General features: G+C 42.8%; 1 protein-coding gene and 2 pseudogenes across 1 annotated transcript; 2 read left to right on the top strand and 1 right to left on the bottom strand.

Moving 5' to 3' along the window:
- Positions 1-1,223: 1,223 nt before the first annotated feature.
- Positions 1,224-2,058, bottom strand: Fthl17b (ferritin, heavy polypeptide-like 17, member B). Its single transcript, NM_001110367.1, is given in 1 exon segment — positions 1,224-2,058. A coding segment is annotated over 1 exon segment (531 nt). The 5' UTR covers positions 1,914-2,058; the 3' UTR covers positions 1,224-1,382.
- Positions 2,059-2,362: 304 nt separating this feature from the next.
- Mrpl30-ps8 (mitochondrial ribosomal protein L30, pseudogene 8) lies at positions 2,363-3,646 on the top strand (annotated as a pseudogene).
- Positions 3,647-24,528: 20,882 nt separating this feature from the next.
- On the top strand, positions 24,529-25,883 carry Ptpn12-ps1 (protein tyrosine phosphatase, non-receptor type 12, pseudogene 1; annotated as a pseudogene).
- Positions 25,884-26,167: the final 284 nt, after the last annotated feature.

Genomic DNA, 26,167 nt, shown 5'->3' with positions numbered 1-26,167 from the left:
CATCCCCATCAACCCCCCTTACCTATCCCCCCAACAAACCCCTAAACTGACAGTTCAACCTTGGCAGGACAGGGCTTGCCTTAAGGGGTTATATTTATTCTCGTAATTTAACATTTTTGTGTTAGTACGCGAACATCATGTTGCTGCTCTGTGCCCTAGATCTACATGGCCAACTGAGGCTACAGATTCACTCTGGGTAGGCCCTAATGGCCCACTCATGAAAGTCTTTTCTGACACCCTAAAACACCCTTACATTTGTAGGCAGGCACGGAAATCATCACTAGCAAACCTATTGGCAGTCTCTGGTGATTTCTGAGAGTGCGTATTAGGGAGGGTCAATTATCTTAAAATTATTAACTAGGAAAGCAGGGATGACGCCTTTCAGAGCAGCCACTAGGGATGTGTCTTTCTCCCCCAGAACATATCGACAGGTGTGAACTGCTAAAAGCTCGTAGAAATGCTATGCCTCAGGAAAACAGGTAAGGGACCCTGAAAGGTAAAATGCCCGGAAGCCTGTTAAGCACCTGACTGGGAGGCTCCTAGGGGACTCCTACCTGATAAGTCCTTCCATCCTCTTGATGGAGGCTCTTTAAAAGTATGTTCTAATATAGTTTGTCATTGATTTTCTTTTCTCTCTTTGGGGCTTTGGCCTTCTTCCCATTAATTTAAATCTCCAGGGCCTGCTGTTGTCACTTTTCTTATGTGTTTGTTTTTGGCTTTTCCTAGAAATCCATTCTTCGTTCTTCCCACAGAAGTCAGTTGATGGCCTAGATGCCCACCTCTATTCTTTAAAAGAATTTATTTATTCACTTTACTTCCTGGTTGCTGCCTTCTTAGTCTCCCCTTCCTACACACCACCCTCCCACCCTCCTATCCTGTCATCCCAGTTATACTCCTGACCATCTATTTAAAGTCTCCAGTGAATCCATATTTTTCCCCACAGTGAGAGAGATTTTTGGTGGTGTCGTAATTTTATGCGACTGTCTCCTATAGCTCAGGAGGGCCTCCACCTTGCTGTAAGGCAGATGATAGCATTGAACGTTAGACATTCCTGCCTCCATCTCCACAGTGCTATGATTTCAGGTGTGCACCACCGTATCCTTGTTTATTGCCATGGATGGGATCATTCCACGGTTTCCTGAATACTAACTAGGTAAGCACTATGACAGGTAAACTACACCCAGTTCGCTAAAGTTAAGAGTTTAAACATCCACTTGATACTTTCATTTGCTGCAAACAAACGCTTTTTATTTCAAACAACAGTCAAACAGAAAGAGTAAATAAGTGAACTTTGCTTCAAAATCAACATGACCATCAGGTGTAATGAACGGAGGAAGACCCCAAGGCAGTGGGGGACAACCCAGTTCAGTCCACTTGAAGCTTTAGGACAGGCTGAGCTTGTCAAAGAGGTATTCGGCCAAGCTGTGCTCCTGGGCTCCCATCTGGCGCAGGTTGGTCAGGTAGCCGCCCACCTCCTTCAGAACTTCGACCTGCTGGTTCAGGAAGTTTTGCTCCAGGAAGTGGCAGAGTTGGGCGTCGCCTTTTTCCTTGGCTACTTCGTGCATGTTCAGCAGACTCTGGTTGATCATCATCTCCATGTGCAAGGCGCACTCCATGGCCTGACTGCCGCCATGCCAGCTGTCGCGTTCCGGTCTCGCGATGTCATGAAGGGAGAGGCAGCCTCCACGCGTATTCTGCAGGTGCATGAACACCTCAGCCTTGGCCTGGCATTCGTGTGACTTGCTCAAGAAGAAACGCTTGAAGTTTCCCAGGGCCACGTCATCACGGTCAAAGTAGACGGCCATAGACATGTACACATAGGAGGCATAGAGCCGCAGCTGGATATGGGTGTTGACGGCATCCTCGCAGTGCCAGTCATAGTTCTGTCGCACTTGAGAGGGCGCTTCGGCCATGGCGGGCGCTTAAACAGCACAAGGCTCTCAGCCCTTCTCACCTGCTCAGAGAGGCAGGGCGGGTTCACACAACACAGTCCCACAGTCCCAAAGTACCTCAGAAGAGACGAACACCACAGGCGTTCAGCAGCAAGGCCTCAGGCAGCTCTGGAGTAGCCGGAGGCAGCAGGCGAAATGGATGTCCCGCCCAAAGCCGACCGCATTTAAAGGCCACGAGAAGGCGGGACATTAACGGAAATGAGTGTTGGCGCCCAATCGGGACATTGTTTCAGCCTCAGGGCTTATGTCATGGGGCGGGACTTAAACGGAAATGTGTTTGGGCACCCAATCATGACATCGTTTCCGCAACAGGGCTTATGGGACAGGGCGAGACATCAACGGAAATGTTTATTGGCCACTAATGATGACAGCAATTCAGCGCCAGAGGTTATGGGAGGGGCCCGGTCATCATGGAAATGAGTTTTGGCACCCAATCGCGACACCTTTTTCTGCCCAAGGGCTTCAGAGTGGGAAGGGGAACCGACAGAAATGACTGTTGGCTTCTAATGATGACATCTTTTCACCCCAGGCATTGTAGAAGGCGGGGCATCAACAGATGTGATTGCTGGCCCCCAATGATGACATCACTTCAGTGCCAGGGCTTTTGGAGGAGGCGGATCAGCGGTGCTGATTGCACAAGGAGCTGAGCGAACTGGGCAGTGGTTAACCTACACTGTAGGGGTTTTTTGTTTGTTTGTGTGTTTTCAGTGTAAAAATGTTTTACGAATGGCAGATCAAATATCCTGAAACATACATATATTCCAATAAACGTCTAATCCCAGTGGAATTCAAATTTTAAAGTAACACACACACACACACACACGAGCTAAGAGATTTCAATATTGTTCCAAAGCACTTACTGAATGTCCATGACTAGTTGAAAACAAGAACCATTAGACGGGTTGGGGATTTAGCTCAGTGGTAGAGCGCTTGCCTAGGAAGCATAAGGCCCTGGGTTCGGTCCCCAGCTCCAAAAAAAAGCACCAAAAAAAAAAAAAAAGAAAAAGAAACATCAGAATGAGCAATTATTATATATATATAAAAAATGTTTACTTACACTTTATAAAATGTATTATCATAGTAATCTCTGATCCCCAAATAACTGCAATGCTGGCTACATGATGTCAGCAAGTTTAAAATTCAGAAACTGCTGGCTGCGGGGACATTCGGAGTGGACACAGCAGTCACCGCATCTGAAGAGAATTACCACACCTATGGCTAGGTTAGGTGTTCAGTATTCTAGAGTCCTCCAGGCAAACTATGGACCGTGAAGAAAGGCGCAGAATCTCTCATCGGTACTGAGTGGATTCGTCTCAAATTTACCAGATCAAAAATTCCAGACAAAATATTTCAGCCTAGACCTCAAGATCATGAAAAGTACCGTGGGACACCAGAATCCCCATAAACTGCACATTGTTACAAAAATAAGAAGCACAAAGACGTGTCCATACTGGGAAAAAGATTCAGTGAAGATTCTCGGACCTCAGAAGGCACACAGCCCTCAAATTCACAAGAACAACTCTTCGGTGAATGGAAAGCTGAAAATGTTTAAACACTTGATACACATCCAGTCCCTTAAGCTACCACAGGGACATCACACAGAAGAGACCATGTCCAGCCCATGCTTCAGGAGCACTGGAGAGTTGGTAGTGCAATGTCCTCAGAAGCCTGTGGAGCAGGTAGCAAAGTCCTGAGGCTACACAGCTTCAGTTCGCAGGCACACTTCCTGAAGAAACCGTTCTCATTAAAGTGTGTTATTCAAGCTAAAACAAATAAAATTCAGAAACTGTTTTCTAAATCTTCAGGGCAAATAGTTTAAAGTAAGATACACAATAAATTAGAACATGCAGAAATTCTTACATCTTCTGTTAATAATATTTTTAGGACTTCAACTTTCTGAAATTATATACCTACTTGCCCCGCAAATATACAAAGTAATGCATACATACATGATAAACAGTAAAAGAGCAGTCCCTTATCTAAATTTATCATAAAAGTATGACTATATTAACAGGTCTACAAGCAGCTTGTATCAGGTTGACACACATTAAGGCAATAATACTTGAAGTTATGAAATAATTGGGGAGAGTGATGGACCCTCAGAAATTCAGACACTCCCGTGAATTCAGAGCAGGCTATCCTCTGCCCATATCGCTGACCCAAGACAAAATTGTCTAGTGCCATCAGTGCCCTCTGGGCACAGGGACCTAGGGGCAGTCAGGAGCAGGAACCTTCGGGTTTCTGCCTGTGCTGAGGGCTGAAAGCCAGTTGACAGGAGTGCCTACACACCTGAGAACAGAGGTAAGACCAACTTTTCTGCTCCAACATTCCTACCTGGTGACTTCAGGATACACAAAAGCAGAAGTCCTCGGGGACAGGGTACTTCTGGTTTCTGGCTGTGCCAGACCTGATCTGTTCCTATCCCACAGGTCTCTGCACCCAAATTCTGTGGGGGAGGGAGCTGAATACCCAGAAGTACAGACAATCCTGAGACCTCAGGGCAGACCACCACTTTTGCCTACTTACCCTCACATTCATGGACAAGAGGAAACTGCATCCTGCCTCTGGATATAGGAATATAGGAGCAGTCAGCAGCAGGAAGTGGCTGGTTTCTTCTTGCACCCGGAACTGGACTGAATCTATCCCACCCAAATCTCATTTGTGGAGAGAGTTGGACACTCAGACATGCAGAAAATCCTGAGACTTCTGGGGAGACAACTATTTTCTGCCCACATTCCTGACCCAAGAGGAAATACCTAGTGAAATCTGTGCTCTCTGGGCACTGGGACCTAGGAGTAGTCAGGGGCAGTACCCTTGGGGTTTCTGCATACCCCAAGAGCTGAAATCCAGTCACCAGGAGCACCTACACACCTGAAAGCAGAGGTAAGACCAATTCTTCTGTACCAAGCAATCTAACTGTGTCTCCAGGTCACACAAACCCAGGAACAGCTCTCTGTTCCCAGATCCACCTAAAGGAAAACTTGTGTACAGGAGTGTTGACATACAGGCCTACAGGAGGATCAAGCCACTGTCAGAGAAAACAAGACAAGCTAACACCAGAGACAACCTGATGGCAAGAGGCAAGCACAGGAACCTAAGCAACAGAAACCAAGACAACTTGGCACCATCAGAGCCCAGATCTCCCACCAAAGCAAACACTGGTTATCCAAACTCACTGGAAAAGCAAGATTTGGATTTACAATCTCATTTTATGACGATGGTGGAGGACGTTAAGAAGGACATAAATAACTCCCTTAAAGAAATGCAGGACAACACAAGTAAATGAGTAGAAGCCCTTAAAGTGGAAACGCATAAATCCCTTAAAGAATCCTGTTGCCATAAAAATATAAAAAATAAAAATGGCATTCTTTTATTCTGCAATAGGTTCGACAACTCAGTGTCCCAAGATATCTGGTAGATGTCTTCATCTCTGTCAGCAAAGCATCTCACTTGCTTTGCTCCATCCCATATCACACTGCCGATGGCTACTCTCTGACCCTGGCAACAATCTCTCTAGCAGCCTAGTTCCCAAGGCAGTTTGCCACCATGCCAGACATACACATTCCAATTCCGTGGCAGCCCAGTGTCCTGCCACCACCATGTACTCTCTTGGACCCAATTAAGTCACCACATGAAAGAACACACAACACAATAAGTTCTGGTACAATTGATAATATGTAATTGCCCACCTAGACATACAAAGCCCTGTACATATAAATCCCTTAAGAATATTCATAACAACCTGTAAATGTGCAGAGAGGAATCTTAACATCTGCCTCCATGTTCTCTAGGCTGGTTCTCTCACTCCAATCTCCTCCTCTTCTTTAAAAAATTTCTCCTGCCCATCCTTCCTACATCGAATGACAGGCCATATTCTATCGTGTACCTAAATAATGGCATCAACATACAGAGTCGCTTAAGGAATTATGGGAAAACACAAACAGGTGAAGGAAATGAACAAAACCAACCAGGATTTACAAATGGAAATAGAAACAATAAAGAAAGCACAAAGGGAGACAACCCTGGAGATAGAAAACCTAGGAAAGAGATCAGGAGTCAAAGATACAAGCATCACCAACAAAATACAAGAGATAGAAGAGACGATCTCAGAAGAAAAACATACCATAGAAACATTGACACGACAGTCAAAGAAAATGTAAAATGCAAAAATCTCCTAACCCAAAATATCCAGGAAATCCAGGACACAATGAAAAGATCAAACCTAAGGTTAATAGGTATAGAAGAGAGTGAAGGCTCCCAACTCAAAGGACCAGTAAGTATCTTCAACAAAATCATAGAAGAAAACTTCCCTAACCTAAAGACAGAGAGGTTCATAAACATACAAGAAGCCTACAGAACTCCAAATAGATTCAACAGAAAAGTAATTTCTCTTGTCACATAATAGTTAAAACACCAAATGAACAAACCAAAGAAAGATTATTAAAAGCAGCAAGGGAAAAAGGTCAAGTAACATATAAAGGCAGACATATCGGAGTTACACCAGACTTCTCACCAGAGACTATGAATGCCAGAAGATCCTGGACAGATGTCATACAGACCCTAACAGAACACAAATGCTAGCCCAGGATACTATGCCCAGCAAAACTCTCAATTACCATAGATGGAGAAATCAAGCTTTCCATGACAATACCAAATATATACAATATCTTTCCACAAATCCAAGCCTACAGTGGATAATGGATGGAAAACTCCAACACAAACAGGGAAACTACACACTAGAGAAAGCAAGAAAATAATCTCCTTGCAACTAAACCAAAAGAAGAGAGACACACAAACATCATTACACTTCTAAAAAGAAAAATAACAGGAAGCGAGAATCATTATTCCTTAATATCTCTTAGAATCAGTGGACTCAGTTCCTCAATAAAAAGACATAGACTAATAGACTGGATACACAAGGAGCACCCAGCATATTGCTGCATACAGCAAACACACCTCAGAGACAGAGTCGGACACTACCTCAGAGTAAAAGGCTAGAAAACAACTTTAAAAGCAAATGGTCGGAAGAAACAAGCTGGAGTAGCTATTCTAATATCGAATAAAATAGACTTTCAACCAAAATTATCAAAAAAGGTAATGAAGGACACTTCATATTCATCAAAGGAAACATCCACCAATATTGACTCTCAATCCTAAATGTCTAGGCTCCAAATAGAAAGTCACCTACATTCATAATGGTAACCTTACTAAAGCTCAAAGCACACACTGAACTGCACACAATAATAGTAGGAGATTTCAACACCCCACTCTCATCAATGGACAGATCATGGAAACAGAAATTAAACAGAGACATAGAGAAACTAACAGAAGTTATGATCCAAATGGACTTAACAGATATTTATAGAACATTTCATCCTAAAACAAAAGAATATACTTCTTCTCAGTACCTCACTGTACCTTCTAAAAAACTGATCATAAAATCGGTCACAAAACAGGCCTCAACAAGAAGATTGATATAATCCCATGCATCCTATCAGACCACCACAGACTAAGGCTGGTCTACAATAACAACAATAGCATCAGAAAGCCCACATAGACATCGGAGTTGAACAAAGCTCTATTCAATGATAACCTGGTCTAGGAAGAAATAAAGAAAGAAAATAAAGACTTTCTAGAATTTAATGAAAATGAAGGTACAACATACCCAAAAATATGGGACACAATGAAAGAAGTGCTAAGGAGAAAACTCATAGATCTGAGTGCCTCCAAAAAGAAACAGGAAAGAGCATACATTAGCAGATTGACAGCAGACTTACAAGCTCAAGAAGAAAAAGAAGCAAATACACCCAAAGGAGTAGAAGGCAGGAAATAAACTCAGGGCCGAAATCAACCAAGTAGAAACAAAGTGGACCATACAAAGAATCAACAAAACCAGGAGCTGGTTCTTTGAAAAAAATCAACAAGATAGATAAGTCCTCAGACTAAGCTGAGGGCACAGAGAGTGTATCCAAATTAACAAAATCAGAAATGAAAAGGGAGATATAACAACAGAATCGGAAGAAATTCAAAGAATCATCAGATCCTACTACAAAAGGCTATATTAAACAAAACTGTGAAAATCTGGAGGAAATGGACAATCTTCTAGACATATATGAGGTACCAAAGTTAACTCAGAATCAGATAAACCATGTAAACATCACCATAACTCCTAAAGAACCAGAAGCATTTATTAAAAGTCTCTGAACAAAAAGAGCCTATAAACATATGGGTTTAGTGCAGAATTCTATCAGACCTTCATAGAAGACCTCATACCAATACTGTCTAAACTTTTCCACAAAATAGAAACAGACAGAGCACTACCCAATTCCTTCTATGAAGCCACAATTACACTTACACATAAACCATGCAAAGACCCAATGAAGAAAGAGAACTTCAGACCAATTTCCCTTATGAATATCTATGCAAAAATACTCAATAAAATTCTTGCAAACCGAATCCCAGAACACATCAAAACGATCATCCATCATGATCCAGTAGGTTTCATCCCAGGGATGCAGGGATGGTTCAATATGTGGAAATCCATCAACGTAATTCAGTATATAAACAAACTCAAAGAGAAAAGCCACATGATAATTTCATTAGATGCTGAGAAAGCATTTGACGAAATTCAACACCCCTTCATGATAAATGTCCTGGAAATATCAGGAATTCAAGGCCCATACCTAAACAGTGTAAAAGCAATATACACTAAACCAGTAGCTAACATTAAACTAAGTGGAGAGAAACTTGAAGCAATCCCACTAAAATCAGGTAGTAGACAAGGTAGCCCACTCTCTCCCTACTTATTCAGTATAGTACTTGAAGTCATAGCCAGAGCAATCAGACAACAAATGGAGGTCAAAAAATACAAACTGGAAGGGAAGACATCAAAATATCACTATTTGCAGATGTATACTTCTGTGACCCTAAAAGTTCCACCAGAGAACTACTAAGACTGATAAACAATGTTAGCAAATTGGCTGGGTATAAAATTAACTCAAACAATTCAGTAGCGCTCCTCTATTCAAAGGATAAACAGGCTGAGAAGGAAATAAGGGAAATGACACCCTTCACAATAGTCCCAAAAAACATAAAATACCTTGGTGGGACTCTAACCAAGCAAGTGAAAGATATGTATGACAAGAACTTCAAATCTCTGAAGAAAGAAATTGAAGATCTGAGAAGAGGGAAAGACCGCCCATGTTCATGGATTGGCAGGGTTAATAGAGTAAAACTGACCATTTGGCCAAAAACAATCTACAGATTCAATGCAATCCCCATCAAAATTCCACCTCAATTCTTCACAGAGTTAGAATGTGCAATGGGCAAATTCATTGGAATAAGAAAAAAACAAAACAAAACAGGACACCTAAAATTATCCTTAGCAGATCTTCCTGGTAGCTGCCGCCGTGGAGAGCTCGTAGTCAGCACCCCACGAGCGAACTTGAGCCTCGGGACCACAGGTAAGACCAACTTTTCTGCTGCAAGAGACCTGCCTGGTGAACTCAGGACACACAGAGGCAAAATTCCTCTAGGACCAGGCACTTCCTGGGGTTACCGGGAGTCCCAAACCCGCGGATCCCGGCCCGCAGCAGCTCTCTGCTCCCAAACCCCGTGGGAGAGAGACCTCACCACCTGGTCAGGTGGGCACTCCTGAGGCTGCAGAGCGGAAGAGACCACCAACACTGCCCACCCTGCCCACATCCCTGGCCCAAGAGGAAACTGTATAAGGACTCTGAGTTCCCGTAGAGGAGGGCCCAAGAGCAGCAGGTCCGCTGCATCTGAGACACCGCCAGAACCTGAAGGGATCTACCGGATAAACAGTTCTCTGCACCCAAATCCCGTGGGAGGGAGAGCTAAACCTTCAGAGAGGCAGACACGCCTGGGAAACCAGAAGAGACTGCACTCTGCACACATTTCTGACGCCAGAGGAAAACACCAAATGCCATCTGGAACCCTGGTACACAGAAGCTCCCGGAAAGGGCAGCGCAGATCTTCCTGGTTGCTGCCGCCACGGAGAGCTCATAGGTAGGACCCCACGAACGAACTTGAGCCTTGGGACCATAGGTAAGACCAACTTTTCTGCTGCAAGAGACCTGCCTGGTGAACTCAAGACACAGGCCCACAGGAACAGCTGAAGACCTGTAGAGAGGAAAAACTACACGCCGGAAAGCAGAACACTCTGTCCCCATAACTGGCTTAAACAAAACAGGAAACAGGTCTACAGCACTCCTGACACACAGGCTTATAGGACAGTCTAGCCACTGTCAGAAATACCAGAACAAAGTAACACTAGAGATAATCTGATGGCGAAAGGCAAGCGCAGGAACCCAAGCAACAGAAACGAAGACTACATGGCATCATCGGAGCCCAATTCTCCCACCAAAGCAAACACGGAATATCCAAAGACACCAGAAAAGCAAGATCTAGTTTCAAAATCATATTTGATCATGATGCTGGAGGACTTCAAGAAAGACGTGAAGAACTCCCTTAGAGAAACACAGGAAAACATTAATAAACAAGTAGAAGCCTACAGAGAGGAATCGCAAAAATCCCTGAAAGAATTCCAGGAAAACACAATCAAACAGTTGAAGGAATTAAAAATGGAAATAGAAGCAATCAAGAAAGAACACATGGGAACAACCCTGCATATAGAAAACCAAAGGAAGAGACAAGGAGCTGTAGATACAAGCTTCACAACAGAATACAAGAGATGGAAGAGAGAATCTCAGGAGCAGTAGATTCCATAGAAATCAATGACTCAACTGTCAAAAATAATGTAAAGCGGAAAAAGCTACTGGTCCAAAACATACAGGAAATCCAGGACTCAATGAGAAGATCAAACCTAAGGAAAATGGGTATAGAAGAGAGTGAAGACTCCCAGCTCAAAGGACCAGTAAATATCTTCAACATATATTTAAAATCATAGAAGAAAACATCCCTAACCTAAAAAAAGAGATACCCATAGGCATACAAGAAGCCTACAGAACTCCAAATAGATTGGACCAGAAAAGAAACACCTCCCGTCACATAATAGTCAAAACACCAAACGCACAAAATAAAGAAAGAATATTAAAAGCAGTAAGGGAAAAAGGTCAATTAACATATAAAGGCAGACCTATCAGAATCACACCAGACTTTTCGCCAGAAACTATGAAGGCCAGAAGATCCTGGACTGATGTCATACAGACCCTAAGAGAACACAAATTCCAGCCCAGGTTACTGTATCCTGCAAAACTCTCAATTAACGTAGATGGAGAAACCAAGATATTCCATGACAAAACCAAATATACACAATATCTTTCTACAAATCCAGCACTACAAAGGATAATAAATGGTAAAGCCAAACATAAGGAGGCAAGCTACACCCTAGAAAAAGCAAGAAACTAATCGTCTTGGCAACAAAACAAAGAGAAGAAAAGCACACAAACATAACCTCATATCCAAATATGAATATAACAGGAAGCAATAATCACTATTCCTTAATATCTCTCAACATCAATGGCCTCAACTCCCCAATAAAAAGAGATAGATTAATAAACTGAATATGCAATGAGGACCCTGCATTCTGCTGCCTACAGGAAACACACCTCAGAGACAAAGACAGACACTACCTCAGAGTGAAAGGCTGGAAAACAACTTTCCAAGCAAATGGTCGGAAGAAGCAAGCTGGAGTAGCCATTTTAATATCAGATAAAATCAATTTTCAACTAAAAGTCATCAAAAAAGATAAGGAAGGACACTTCATATTCATCAAAGAAAAAATCCACCAAGATGAACTCTCAATCCTAAATATCTATGCCCCAAATACAAGGGCACCAACATACGTAAAAGAAACCTTACTAAAGCTCAAAACACACATTGCACCTCACACAATAATAGTAGGAGATTTCAACACCCAACTCTCATCAATGAACAGATCATGGAAACAGAAATTAAACAGAGATGTAGACACACTAAGAGAAGTCATGAGCCAAATGGACTTAACAGATATTTATAAAACATTCTATCCTTAAGCAAAAGGATATACCTTCTTCTCAGCTCCTCATGGTACTTCCTCCAAAATTGACCATATAATTCATCAAAAAACGAGCCTCAACAGGTACAGAAAGATAGAAATAATCCCATGCATGCTATCAGACCCCCACGGCCTAAAACTGGTCTTCAATAACAATAAGGGAAGAATGCCCACATATACGTGGAAATTGAACAATGCTCTACTCAATGATAACCTGGTCAAGGAAGAAATAAAGAAATTAAAGACTTTTTAGAATTTAATGAAAATGAAGGTACAACATTCCCAAACTTATGGGACACAATGAAAGCTGTGCTAAGAGGAAAACTCATAGCGCTGAGTGCCTGCAGAAAGAAACAGGAGAGAGCATATGTCAGCAGCTTGACAGCACACCTAAAAGCTCTAGAACAAAAAGAAGCAAATTCACCCAGGAGGAGTAGAAGGCAGGAAATAATCAAACTCAGAGCTGAAATCAACCAAGTAGAAACAAAAAGGACCATAGAAAGAATCAACAGAACCAAAAGTTGGTTCTTTGAGAAAATCAACAAGATAGATAAACCCTTAGTCAGACTAACTAGAGGACATAGAGAGTGTGTCTAAATTAACAAAATCAGAAATGAAAAGGGAGACATAACTACAGATTCAGAGGAAATTAAAAAAATCATCATATCTTACTATAAAAGCCTATATTCAACAAAACTTGAAAATCTGCAGGAAATGGACAATTTCCTAGACAGATACCAGGTACCGAAGTTAAATCAGGAACAGATAAACCAGTTAAACAACCCCATAATTCCTAAGGAAATAGAAGCAGTCATTACAGGTCTCCCAACCAAAAAGAGCCCAGGTCCAGACGGGTTTAGTGCAGAATTCTATCAGACCTTCATAGAAGACCTCATACCAATATTATCCAAACTATTCCACAAAATTGAAACAGATGGATCACTACCGAATTCCTTCTATGAAGCCACAATTACTCTTATACGTAAACCACACAAAGAGTCAACAAAGAAAGAGAACTTCAGACCAATTTCCCTTATGAATATCGATGCAAACATACTCAATAAAATTCTGGCAAACCGAATCCAAGAGCACATCAAAACAATCATCCACCATGATCAAGTAGGCTTCATCCCAGGCATGCTGGGATGGTTTAATATACAGAAAACCATCAACGTGATCCATTATATAAACAAACTGAAAGAACAAAACCACATGATCATTTCATTAGATGCTGAGAAAGCGTTTGACAAAATTCAACACCCCTTCATGATAAAAGTCCTGGAAAGAATAGGAATTCAAGGCCCATACCTAAACATAGTAAAAGCCATATACAGCAAACCAGTTGCTAACATTAAAATAAATGGAGAGAAACTTGAAGCAATCCCACTAAAATGAGGGACTAGACAAGGCTGCCCACTCTCTCCCTACTTATTCAATATAGTTCTTGAAGTTCTAGCCAGAGCAATCAGACAACAAAAGGAGGTCAAGGGGATATAGTTCGGAAAAGAAAAAGTCAAAATATCACTATTTGCAGATGATATGATAGTATATTTAAGTGATCCCAAAAGTTCCACCAGAGAACTACTAAAGCTGATAAACAACTTCAGCAAAGTGGCTGGGTATAAAATTAACTCAAATAAATCAGTAGCCTTCAAGGACCTCCACATCAAACCAGATACACTCAAACTAATAGAAGAAAAATTAGGGCAGCATTACGAACACATGGGCACTGGAAAAAATTTCCTGAACAAAACACCAATGGCTTATGCTCTAAGATCAAGAATCGACAAATGGGATCTCATAAAACTACAAAGCTTCTGTAAGGCAAAGGACACTGTGGTTAGGACAAAATGGCAAGCAACAGATTTGGAAAAGATCTTTACCAATCCTACAACAGATAGAGGCCTTATATCCAAAATATACAAAGAACTCAAGAAGTTAGACCACAGGGAGACAAATAACCCTATTAAAAAATGGGGTTCAGAGCTAAACAAACAATTCACAGCTGAGGAATGCCGAATGGCTGAGAAACACCTAAAGAAATGTTCAACATCTTTAGTCATAAGGGAAATGCAAATCAAAACAACCCTGAGATTTCACCTCACACCAGTGAGAATGGCTAAGATCAAAAACTCAGGTGACAGCAGATGCTGGAGAGGATGTGGAGAAAGAGGAACACTCCTCCATTGTTGGTGGGATTGCAGACTGGTACAACCATTCTGGAAATCAGTCTGGAGGTTCCTCAGAAAATTGGACATTGAACTGCCTGAGGATCCAGCTATGCCTCTCTTGGGCATATACCCAAAAGATGCCCCAACATATAAAAAAGACACGTGCTCCACTATGTTCATCGCAGTCTTATTTATAATTGCCAGAAGCTGGAAAGAACTCAGATGCCCTTCAACAGAGGAATGGATACAGAAAATGTGGTACATCTACACAATGGAATATTACTCAGCTATCAAAAACAATGACTGTATGAAATTCGTAGGCAAATGGGTGGAACTGGAAAATATCATCCTGAGTGAGGTAACCCAATCACAGAAAAACACATATGGTATGCACTCATTGATAAGTGGCTATTAGCCCAAATGCTTGAATTACCCTAGATGCCTAGAACAAATGAAACTCAAGACAGATGATCAAAATGTGAATGCTTCACTCCTTCTTTAAAAGGGGAACAAGAATACCCTTGGCAGGGAATAGAGAGGCAAAGAGTAAAACAGACACAGAAGGAACACCCATTCAGAGCCTGCCCCACATGTGGCCCACACATATACAGCCATCCAATTAGACAAGATGGATGAAGCAAAGAAGTGCAGACCGACAGGAGCCGGATGTAGATCGCTCCTGAGAGACACAGCCAGAATACAGCAAATACAGAGGCAAATGCCAGCAGCAAACCACTGAACTGAGAATAGGACCCCCATTGAAGGAATCAGAGAAAGAACTTGAAGAGCTTGAAGGGGCTTGAGACCCCATATGTACAACAATGCCAAGTAACCAGAGCTTTCAGGGACTAAGCCACTACCTAAAGACTATACATGGACTGACCCTGAACTCTGACCTCATAGGTAGCAATGAATATCCTAGTAAGAGCACCAGTGGAAGGGGAAGCCCTGGGTCCTGCTAAGACTGAACCCCCAGTGAACTAGACTGTTGGGGGGAGGGCGGCAATGGGGGGAGGATGGGGAGGGGAACACCCAAAAGGAAGGGGAGGGGGGAAGGGGATGTTTGCCCGGAAACCGGGAAAGGGAATAACACTCGAAATGTATATAAGAAATACTCAAGTTAATAAAAAAGAAAGAAAGAAAGAAAGAAAATTATCCTTAGCAGTAAAATAACTTCTGGGGCAATGACCGTTCCTGACCCCAAGCAATAATGCAGTGCAACAGTTATAAAAACTGTATGGTATTGATACAGAGACAGGCAGATTGCTCACTGGAATAAAATTGAAGACTCAGAAATGAATCCATACAACCATCGTCACTTGATCTTTGACAAAGGAGTTAAAACCATCCAGGAGAAAAAAAAAAGATACCATTTTCAACAACTATTGCTGGTTCAACTGGAGGAAAGCATATAGAAGAGTGCAGATCGATCCATTCTTATCATCCTGTACAAAGCTTAAGTCCAAGTGGATCAAAGAGCTCCATATAAATTGGTGGTTCAGTCTCTGAGAGCCCAAGGGTCCAGGTTACCTGACTCCGTTGATCTTCCTGTGTTTTTACCCCCACTCCCCACCTCCTTAGGTCCCCCATCCTTTATCTGTTGCAGATTTCCATCCATTCTCATGGCCATCTGGCTGTCTCTCTTGTCCCTCCCCACATCTGACCCTGAACCTCCCATTTCCCTCCTTTACCTCACTATTCCAAACAGGAGGAAATAGTGCAGCAAAGCAAGACCAAAAATTAGCAGGTCAAACTCCAACTCTGCGTCTCCACGTCTGTTGTCAAAGGGCTCTTCAGATCTCCAACTCCTTTCAGCTTTGTTGAGTGCAATTCCCTTCTCTGTCTCTTGGGCTGGGTCCATACCCTTTTAGCAACTTTCCTCAGCGGGGATACAGTACCCCTTGCATCTCTAATTTTCAGAGTCTTCAAGGTAATTCCAGTTCAACTTTCACAGATTTGTTTAATGGCCTCTCTCAGCCTCCTTGTAGGGATGTTCCCTGACACAGGCCAGGAGTAGGCAGTTCTACTTAAATGTAGAGGGAGAGGCCCCTATCCTCTTTTTTTGTAACCTTCTCTCTAAAGCTATAATCATATTGCCCACACTGCCGAGTGTTTCTGCATGCTGGTGCTGTAACATGGTCCCCTCATTCAATTACATTTTCACCAACTTTCTGGCTTTTACTACCTAGCTTGGCTATCCTAGACCTCACTCTGTAGACCAGGTTTGCTTGAACTCCCCTGCCTCTGCCTCCCAAGTGCTGTTACTAAAGGCATACGTCACCCCACACTGTCCTAAATTTGCTTTAAATGTTCTTTCCATATTGGAAGCTTAGCTGCGTAAGGCCTTGCCCTGACATTAGTGCTCCCTTTATTTCACTAAGCATCAGGCTTTTGTTCAAACTTTTATCTGCTTGGGCACCACATTTACCTCCATTACATATCCTGGAGCTCCTTTTCTTCTCAGACATTACATTTTGTATTTTTCCTTACTCAATGTATTCCTTTTCATTATAGATCTGAGTAAGAGTGACCACTAATAACCAAATGTCAGAGTAAATACTAGGCTGTTTTGAATTTCCTCTGCTAATGCCAACAGTGCAAAATTCTGCGGTGTGTCCACGGGCAGTTTTTTTTTTTTTTAACAATAGCAGAAAGCAGCCACGTTATTCACCAAAATGTCACAGTAGCCTATAGGCCACTCACTAAAGTTTCTTACCTAAAACCTCTTGAGCTGGATGCCCCCAATTAAGTCTCTCTCAATAACTCCCATGCTCCTACTGGGATGGCCCATTGATCTCCTCTTAATGGGTTCAGACTGCTTTCCCAAAACAAAGTCCACATTTTGCCAACAAGCAGCATGGACAGACCTGTCAGAGCAATACTCTTTTCCTTGGTAACAACTTCTGTCTTAGTCACTACTCTATTGCTGAGAAGAGACATCAGGGCCAAAGCAACTCTCACAAGAGAATGCATTCTGCAAGTAAATATACCAGCTTTGTTGCCTGCCAGTCTAAATCTCCTCAGACAAAACAAGACTGATGGCTGAATCTCAAACAGACATCAGGTCTTCATTCTTGATCTGTCCATGGGCACAGTCAAAGAGTCATTTTAAACATCTGAGATCTCAGATGTATCTGCTCCTCAAAGTGATCCACAGATGAGAAATTTTGCCATCATTAAGAATTTTTAGAAATACGGATTCCCAGGCTCCAGTCCAAACCCCACACTAGCAGCAACTGATTTCTAACAAGATTGCCAGGTGGCAGGCAGTAACTTGAGAAGCACAAGCTTTAAGGTAAGATATTCTCCATGACTTCCTAAAGTCCCTGATACTAGATGAGGGCCCAATAACAGGTACATTTAAATTGCATAAGTATGACTTCCTGTATTTTAGGAATGCTTTTTAAAATATTTTACTTGTTTTTAATGTTATGCGTATGAGTGTGCAGCTGAATGTATATCTGATGTGTCATGTGTAAACAGTGCCCAAGGAGGCCAGGATAAATTTACCCAGAGGGAAGCAAAAGTGAGTCATAAATATAGTGCACATATGGCCTGCTCTTGTTAGAGTGCACGTAGCTGGCCTTACTTACATGTCCTTTGTTTTCTAGAGCCGTGTAAATGAGTCTTTTTGCTTAAGTGTGTATCTGACACAAAAGAGATTTTCCTGCCTCTGCGTCTGCTTCCCAAATGTTTAAACTCGTGATATGTCCACCACACCCATAATCCTTTCTTGTTTTATAAAAGGTGTGTGTGTGTGTGTGTCTGTGTTTGTACATTTAATATTTAAATTATTCTGTTCCAAGGGACCTTCTTTTCTGTTTCAATCTATTGGCTGGTCTGTATGTTTCTTGTACACTTCCTTATAGGCATCTCCATCTTTCGGACTAGTAAATTTTCTTTTATGATTTTGTTAAAAATATTTCCTGGGCTTATGAGATGGGTTTCTTCTCCTTCCTCTATTATTCTTATATTTTATATTCTTAGATTTTATTTTCTCATTGTCCCCCAGATTACCTGTAGGTTTTCTGTAGGTAGTTTTTAAATTTAACATTTAAGGGTGATAAATCCATTTCTTCTATTGAGTCTTCAACACCTGAGATTCTTTCTTTGGTCTCTTGTGTTCAGTTGGTGAAACTTACCTCTGTAGTTCCTGTTTATATCATCAAATTTTTCATTTCCAGTATTTACCCATTTTTGCGTTTTCTTCAGTGATTGTACTTTCATGTTCAGGAATTGAAATTTTTCATTTCTTTGCAAGATTTGTGTTTTCCTGAAGATGAGATCAGAGAAAAAAGAGAGTGCAGCCGCTTTACTGCTGTGCTGCAGAGGATAAAACTGGGGGAGGCTGTGAATCTGGAGTTACAGAAGGAGAGGGATAAATCAGGCTTCAGCCTTCAGTCTATTTCTTTCCCAGGCAGAAATGGTCCTTGGCTTGTCTGCAGTTCTGGGATGAAGCAAGGAGGATGAAGGTTGGAATGGGAAGATCTGTGGACACGACGGGAAATGGGTACAAGGGGTGGGGTGGGCAGTGAAGGCTGCCATAAATATTCTGCTGAACAGCTTAAGATGAGAGGGGGAGTTTGAATCTGGAGAAACAGGAGAAGAGAGGATTCGCAGTCAGCCTACCTAGTTTCTTGTTTAAGTACCTGTGTTCTTAACAGTTCTGGTCCAATCGAGTACATATCGCTGCAGTTCTGAAGAAAGCAACTTTAGAGTTGTAGATGCAGTCTCCTGTGATGCTTTGTAAACGGAATTAGGTTAATCATCACTGTCATAGGTTTCGGCAAATAAGCCATTGTGAGGTGTTTTATTCACATGTGAAACTGTGCCTCAGGGATGCCCCTGTGCACTGCTTCAGTTACACATGCATATGGTGTGTTCTCCTACTTCATTCTTGTTCAGTCAGGGTTTACTTAAGTGCTACTATATGGCGATCCAATCCTCTGATTTGTTTTCAATCATCATCACTTATGGGACAGTGCTACTTCATAAACTGCATCAAAAAAAAAAAGAAAGTTCTGGTTTTGTAAAAGTGGCATAATTTCCACTGCGTCTTTAACAGCCACAGTCCACTTAGAAGCAAATATGCTGGTGACTGTTCACAGCAGTAAAACCTAAGACACACAACTTACAGGATTTGACGTTTCCTCCTGTTTGTAGACTTTCTAGGTTATTTGTTGCTCATTTTTCCTTTTTATTAAACATAGGTTCTTTTCTCATACAACATACCCTGAATAGAGCTTCCCCTCCCTCTATTTTCTCAGTTCCTTCCCACCTCCTCTCCCATCCACACCCACTCCCTTTCTGTCTCTCCTCAGAAAAGAACCAGCTTCAAAGAGATAACAACAGAACACAACAAAATATAGTAAGATATAAGAAAAGCATCATAGCAAAGTTGGACAAAACAGGCCAACAGAAAAATAAAAGAAGCCCAAGAGCAGGCAAAAGAATCAGAGACCAACTTGGTCACACATTTAAGAGTCCTATCAAAGTCTTAATGTGAAAATTGTAGTATATATGCAAAGGACCTGCTGTAGACTGATGAGGCCCTGTGCTTGCTGCTTCAGTCTTTGAGTTCATATGAGCTTTGATCATGTTGGCTTAGAAGGCTTTGTGTACTCCATACTGGTATCCCACAATTCCTCTGTCTCTTACAGTTTCTCTGCCTCCTCTTTTCGGAGTTTCCTGCACTCTGAGGATAGGGATTTGATTGAAACGTCTCATATAGAGCTCTGTGTTCCAAGGTGTGTGTCTATATCTATGTCTGTCTGTCTGTCTGTCTGCCTGTCTCTCTCTCTGCCTCTCTCTCTCTCTCTCTCTGTATGATATGTGTATATGCAGGTTGTGCCATGTGTGTGTGTGTGTATGATGTGTGTGTGCATGTGTGTGTGTTTGTGTGTGTGTGTGTGTGTGTGTGTTTGCAATGTCTAGCATATTGTTCCTGTCTGCTGCAGAAGGAATCTTCTCTGGGTATGGCTGAAAAAGTCCCTGATCTATCAATAAGACACTGATCTATGAATATGACAGAATACCATTAGGAGACATCTTATTGTTACTTCCAGAGACTAGATGGCCTAGAGACCTAGGGTAAGTCTAAATATTACTGGTCTAAAAAAGATCACTATATTCTTAACAAACTCAATCCACTTAGGAATGTGTGTGGTGCTTTTCTGAAGCACACAACTTCATAGTGGTGTGAGTAATCTCATACACTTTGTTGTGGATGACATTAAGATATCACTGTGGTAGTAATACAGTGGTATAAGAAAGTATATGCTAGTATAGTCCTTTAAAAATCACACAGCTGTGGTTTTCAATGGTGCCACTGTGTACTGCTTCAGTCTGGACACATGCTGTGCTGTCCTAGTCCATTCTTGTTCAGTCATCATCCTGCCGCAATGCTACAGTAATAGTCGCATTTTCTCTGTCTTTCTGTAAATCTGTCCTGACTTGTATCACAGGACTTCTCTGCTGTAATGTCCATCGAGATATCAAAGCTCTTGTTGTTGGAAAAGTGCTTTCATTTTCTCTGGGTTCTTACAACCCTGGCCTAGTTAGGAACATACGTGCTGCTGTGCTGAAGCAAGCAACTTGGGAGTTCTAGGAGTTATCTCGTATCCTTGAAAATGGAGTTTCTATATCACTGCAGTAGTAGTACCCAGGTAGATGTCAATCTGCTCTTGCGCAGTATTTTAATGGAATCTGTGTGGATTTTTCTAAAATCCCACCATGTACAGCTTCAGCTACAGAGGCACATGCTGTGCTCTCTTGTTTCTTTCTTGTTCAATCAGTGTCCTGATGCAGTGATAAAAGCATAATAATCTGATCTCCTCTGCATTCAGATCAATGCCCCTTGTGTCACAGTACTTCTCAGTTGTAATGTTTATTGGTAAAGCAAAGTCTTTGCTATCACAAAGTTTTCTACCATTTTCTCAGGGCTCTTAACAATTTTATTGTCCTTAGGAATGCACATGCTGCTCTTCAGAAGCAAATTGATTCAGTGTTTTAGGAGCAATTCCACGTGCTTTCTTATTGCAGAATTGAACTGTAAGTGCAGTAATAGTAGTACATTGGTTTTACAAGTAGGCTGCTTCAGTTTTAGATGGGTAGGCTGCGCTTTTCCTTTCCGTTCTTGTGCAGTCATAGATGCATATGGGTCTGGATGATGATATCTGGTCTGGTCTCTGTTGGATGAATGTTTTGTTCCTTGGTTTCTGCTTCCTCCCTGGACTTTAGGAGCGTGTGGTTGCTGTGTGCTGTCTGATAGGATACTTTCTGTGAGCCTATTTCCCTGGCCTGCTTAGCAGGTATGTCGCCAGAGAAAGCTTGCTGGTGTTGGAGGCAAGGATAATGAGATGAGTTTGGGGAAGAATGGTTGGGAGAAAAGGTTTTTGCGATCACTTTGTGTCGTAGTTTGAGTTTCACTACTGTGAACAGACACCATGACTAAGGTAACTCTTACAAGGACAACATTTAATTGGTGGTGGCTTGCAGGTTCAACGATTCAGTCCAATATCACCAAGGCAGGAGCACAGCAGTATCCAGGCATGGTGCAGGAGGAGCTGAGAGTTCTACATCTTCATCTGAAGGCTGATACCATAATGCTGGCTAAAGCTCATACCCACAATGGCACACCTACTCCAACAAGGCCACACCTACAACAGGACCACATTTCCTAATAGTGCCACTCCCTGGGCTGAGCATATGCAAACCATCACAGTTGGGGATAAGGTCAGAGAGGTAAGATACTGCAACAGGTTTTCTGCTACCAATTTGGAGATGAGACTTGGGGACTGAATCTCAGGAACAGTAGAAGAAGTGTGAGTCTGAGAATGGCTTACTCGGTGTCTCAGTTTAATATTTTATGGACTCCTGAGTATATGAATGAATGGGTCTGGTTCTCGTGCCTTCTCTTGAGGCTCTTTTCCTTGTGTTGGTTTGCTTTGTCCAAGTCCAATGTAACAGGCATCGTTTAAGTCACTATATTTTATCTCAACCTCATCAAAAAGAACACTGACACATATGTTCTGAAGTGGACCAGGTTTGTTAAAAACATGGGGGCAATGATAGCACTTTTACAACAGCGAGAAAGTTCTGATACTGATGCAGCTGACAAAAATACTGTTGGACTTAAAGGAAAGTAGGAAGACCTGTGGTTGGTTTTTGTTTTTGTTTTGTTGTTGTTGTTTGTTGTTTGTTTTGTTTTTGTGCTAGAAGTAATTTTACTTTTGTATTTTTATTAAATAGTTTTAATCCTTTTTTATAGTCCAGACTTCATTTCCCTCCTGGTCTTGCCCCCACCCCCAGCCCTCCAAATTCCATACTTCCTCCCTCTCTCCTGTCCCCAAGAGAATGTCCCCACCATGAAACACCCACCACACCACATTATCCCTATGCTTGGGACCTCAAATCTCTCCAGGGTTAGGTGCATCTTCTCTCACTGAGACCATATCAGGCAGTCCTCTGCTGTCTATGTGTCAGGGGCCTCATATCAGTTGGTGTATGCTGCCTGGTTGTTGGCTCAGTGTCTCAAATATCATGGGGGTGCAGGTCAATTGAGATTGCTGGTCCTCCCATAGGGCTGCTCTCCCCTCAGATTGTGCCAGCCTTCCCCCAATTCTACCTATTGAAGGTTAAACTGGAATTACCTTGGAGACTCTGAGACGTAGAGATGCCAGAGGTACTGTATCCCCGCTGAGGAAAGTTGCTAAAAGGGTATGGACCCAGCCCAAGAGACAGAGAAGGGAATTGCACTCAACAAAGCTGAAAGGAGTTGGAGATCTGAAGAGCCCTTTGACAACAGACGTGGAGACGCAGAGTTGGAGTTTGACCTGCTAATTTTTGGTCTTGCTTTGCTGCACTATTTCCTCCTGTTTGGAATAGTGAGGTAAAGGAGGGAAATGGGGAGGTTCAGGGTCAGATGTGGGGAGGGACAAGAGAGACAGCCAGATGGCCATGAGAATGGATGGAAATCTGCAACAGATAAAGGATGGGGGACCTAAGGAGGTGGGGAGTGGGGGTAAAAACACAGGAAGATCAACGGAGTCAGGTAACCTGGACCCTTGGGCTCTCAGAGACTGAACCACCAACCAACCAACATACTCAGGATGAACCTAGGCATCCTGGACACATGTGTAGTACATGTGCAGCTTGGACTTCATGTAGGTCCCAAATGACTGGAGCGGGTCTATCCCAAAGGCTGTTGCCTGTGTGAGTTATGTCCTTCGAGCTGTGCTGCCTTGTGTGGCCTCAGGGGGAGAGAAGGCCTCTAGTCTCCAAGAGACTTGTAGTGCAGGGGCCTCAACCTCCCAGAGGAGAAGGGGAGCAGGAATAGAGGAAAGGACTGTGGGAGAGTGTGACTGGGATGGGGCAGTGAGTGGGATACAAAATGAACAAGAAATAATTAACTCAAAAAGGCTGATTTTATAGCAGTGGCAGTACAAAGAATGTTGGAGATCACTAAATTGCCACGAATACCTACATTACCCCTGCAAATGCATCAGAACTCCTGTTTCCTCAGTTACTGTCCAAATTAATGAAATAAAAAACCAGTTTCACTTTTATTATTGAAAGCCCATTTTAAATCGTATCGAATTATAAAGGCTCCCTGGTTTATTGATGGCATCGAATAGACCTGGCAACCTCACCACTGATCCTGTAATCAAAGAGTCAGTTGAACAGTAGTTGAGGTCATTGATGAGCGGTGTCATTCAAATAAAGCTTTAGGATATGGAATTTGCGTAATGAAATCAAACAACAGAATATTTAGCAAAATAACAATGTGGAGATATTCAGAGAAACTGCTTTATAAAGCATCCAAAAATTTAGTCCAAACGTTGTAGTTTATTAATAGAGTCTATTAAAACCTAAGGCTGTGGCTGGTTTGGGGGGATTGGGAGTGTGCCCAGAACCGGGTAGGGGGCAGGTTGAATGGCTTTCCTGTGGCTGAGGGGTTTCTTGGACTGAAAAGGGCAGGGAAGGAGGATGGGGTGAGCTGGGGGTTGGGGCTGGCGCTAGCCCAAAGAGCCTTGCCTCCTAGTGGGGAAAGCTGTGCTGCTTTTAAGTTTCGGGGTGGGGGGGAGACTGGCTTTGCCACTGCAGCTTCAGCTGCTGGAGCAACTAGCACGCGCATGCGCAGGGAGGGAGTTCCAGCAGGAGCAAGCTGGTGAAGACAGTGCTGCTGTGCACAGGTTGACGGCGGGCAGGAGGGGTTCTGGGTGGAGGACACCGGAGCAAGTGGAGATCCTGAGGAGGTTCATCCAGAGGGTCCAGGTCATGAAGAGTCCTGACCACAATGGGGAGGACACCTTAACCCGGGAATCATGTTGATCACAGATCACAGATCTGTTAAATTGACTTTGAAGACTCCATCCCAAGATTCCGATTACATCGATGCAAATTTTATTAAGGGTGTGTATAGCCAAAAGCATAAGTGCCATCCTAAGGGCCTTTGGCGAATGCAGTCCTAGATTTCTGGAGGATGATATGGGAGTACAATGTTGTGATCTTCGTAATGTCCTATGGAGAATTTGAGATGGGAAGGGGGAAAAGTGTGAGTACCGTGGCCTTTGTATGGAGAAGATTCTATGACATTTACGCCATTTAAAATGTCTTGTGAAAAGGGACGAGCAAGAACAGACTATCCAATGGTATATTTTTATGTCATTTCAAAATGAATCGGATCGGCTCTATCAGTTTCATCACGTGGACTGGCCAGACCATGATGCTCCTTCACCATGTGATTCTATTCTGGATGTGGTAAGCTAAATGAAGAAATACCGAGAACATGAGGACGGGCCTGCTCGTGTTCATTGCGGTGCAGGCTGTGACCAACAGGTGCGATTTGTGCCATAGATTCCACGTGGAGCTTACTGAAAGCAGGGGGATTCCAGGGGATTTAATGTATTTAATTTACACACAAAGGCACTCTGCAGGACAAACAAGGAGCAGTGTGAACTTGTTCATAGACCTAGTGTCCAACTACCTGATAAACAGCTACAACTGTGTGAAATTTACGGAAAGCAGAAAATCCCCAACGGTAATGAAATTTATCACTGGAAATATGGTTAGTCCCACTGAGAGTGGAAAATAAGATTCTCCTCCTCCAGAGCCACCAAGAACTCCAAGTTGCCCTGTAGAAGGTGATGCCAAGGAAGACGTGCTCGGGCCACCAGAACCTCACCTGGTGGCCCCCATGCTGATGCAGACCTCACCTTCAGCCTTCCCAACTGTCACCCCTGTCAGGCAGGACACTGACAGGTACCACCCAAAGCCACTGCTGCACGTGCATTTATCTTTTGAGATGAAGAAAGTTCTTCGAGAGGGGCCCAAAATTTTGATGGGAACACACTCTTGGATAGGGGACATGAAATGAAAACTAAGTCCACTTCATCTTTTGTAGTTGACAAAACCTCTAAGCCACAGGAGTTCAGTTCAGGTGATGTAAAGGTTGATGATGTGTCTCAGAATTCCTGTGTGGACTGCAGTGCAGCACTCAGACAACACTCCTGCTTCTTCAGAGGAGTCCCAGAAGTACTCACCCTCACACCTCCAGGGCCCGACTGCTTGCCCCTTGATAAGAAGGGACATGTAACAGGGTGAACTCGTGGACCTGAAAATGCCACACCTGTGTCTGACTCAGCCAAAGGCAAAAATCTCCAGATAGTGAGTTCCACGTCAAACCCTATAGCAGAAGAAGCAGTCCACCAACTTAGGGAGCACCACAAACGCTCCCCTTAGTTGAGAGCTCCTCTCAGCTTTACCAACCCTCTCAACAGCAAAAGCCACCATGTCTCCTGCCAGGAGTGCTGAGGGTGCTTGCACTGGGAAAGTATTGCTGGTGTCCAGACAGGAAGTAGCAGGAACTCGGCATTCAGGCGCTGAGAAAGATGCTGTTGTTTGTTAAGTGTCACCTCCTCCCTTATCTGAAAGAACTTCTTAGTCTTTTGTACTAACAGATATGCCTGTAGGATCTGAAAGGCAGGAACTTCCAAATCAGGAGAGGACTGACTCTGAAGGTTTGA

Source organism: Rattus norvegicus, chromosome X (assembly GCF_021556685.1).
Source record: "Rattus norvegicus strain SHRSP/BbbUtx chromosome X, alternate assembly SHRSP_T2T, whole genome shotgun sequence".
NCBI classification, from domain to species: Eukaryota; Metazoa; Chordata; class Mammalia; order Rodentia; family Muridae; genus Rattus; species Rattus norvegicus.
The sequence above is the reverse complement of the archived record's forward strand: the minus strand, read 5'-3'. Positions and strand labels throughout refer to the sequence as shown.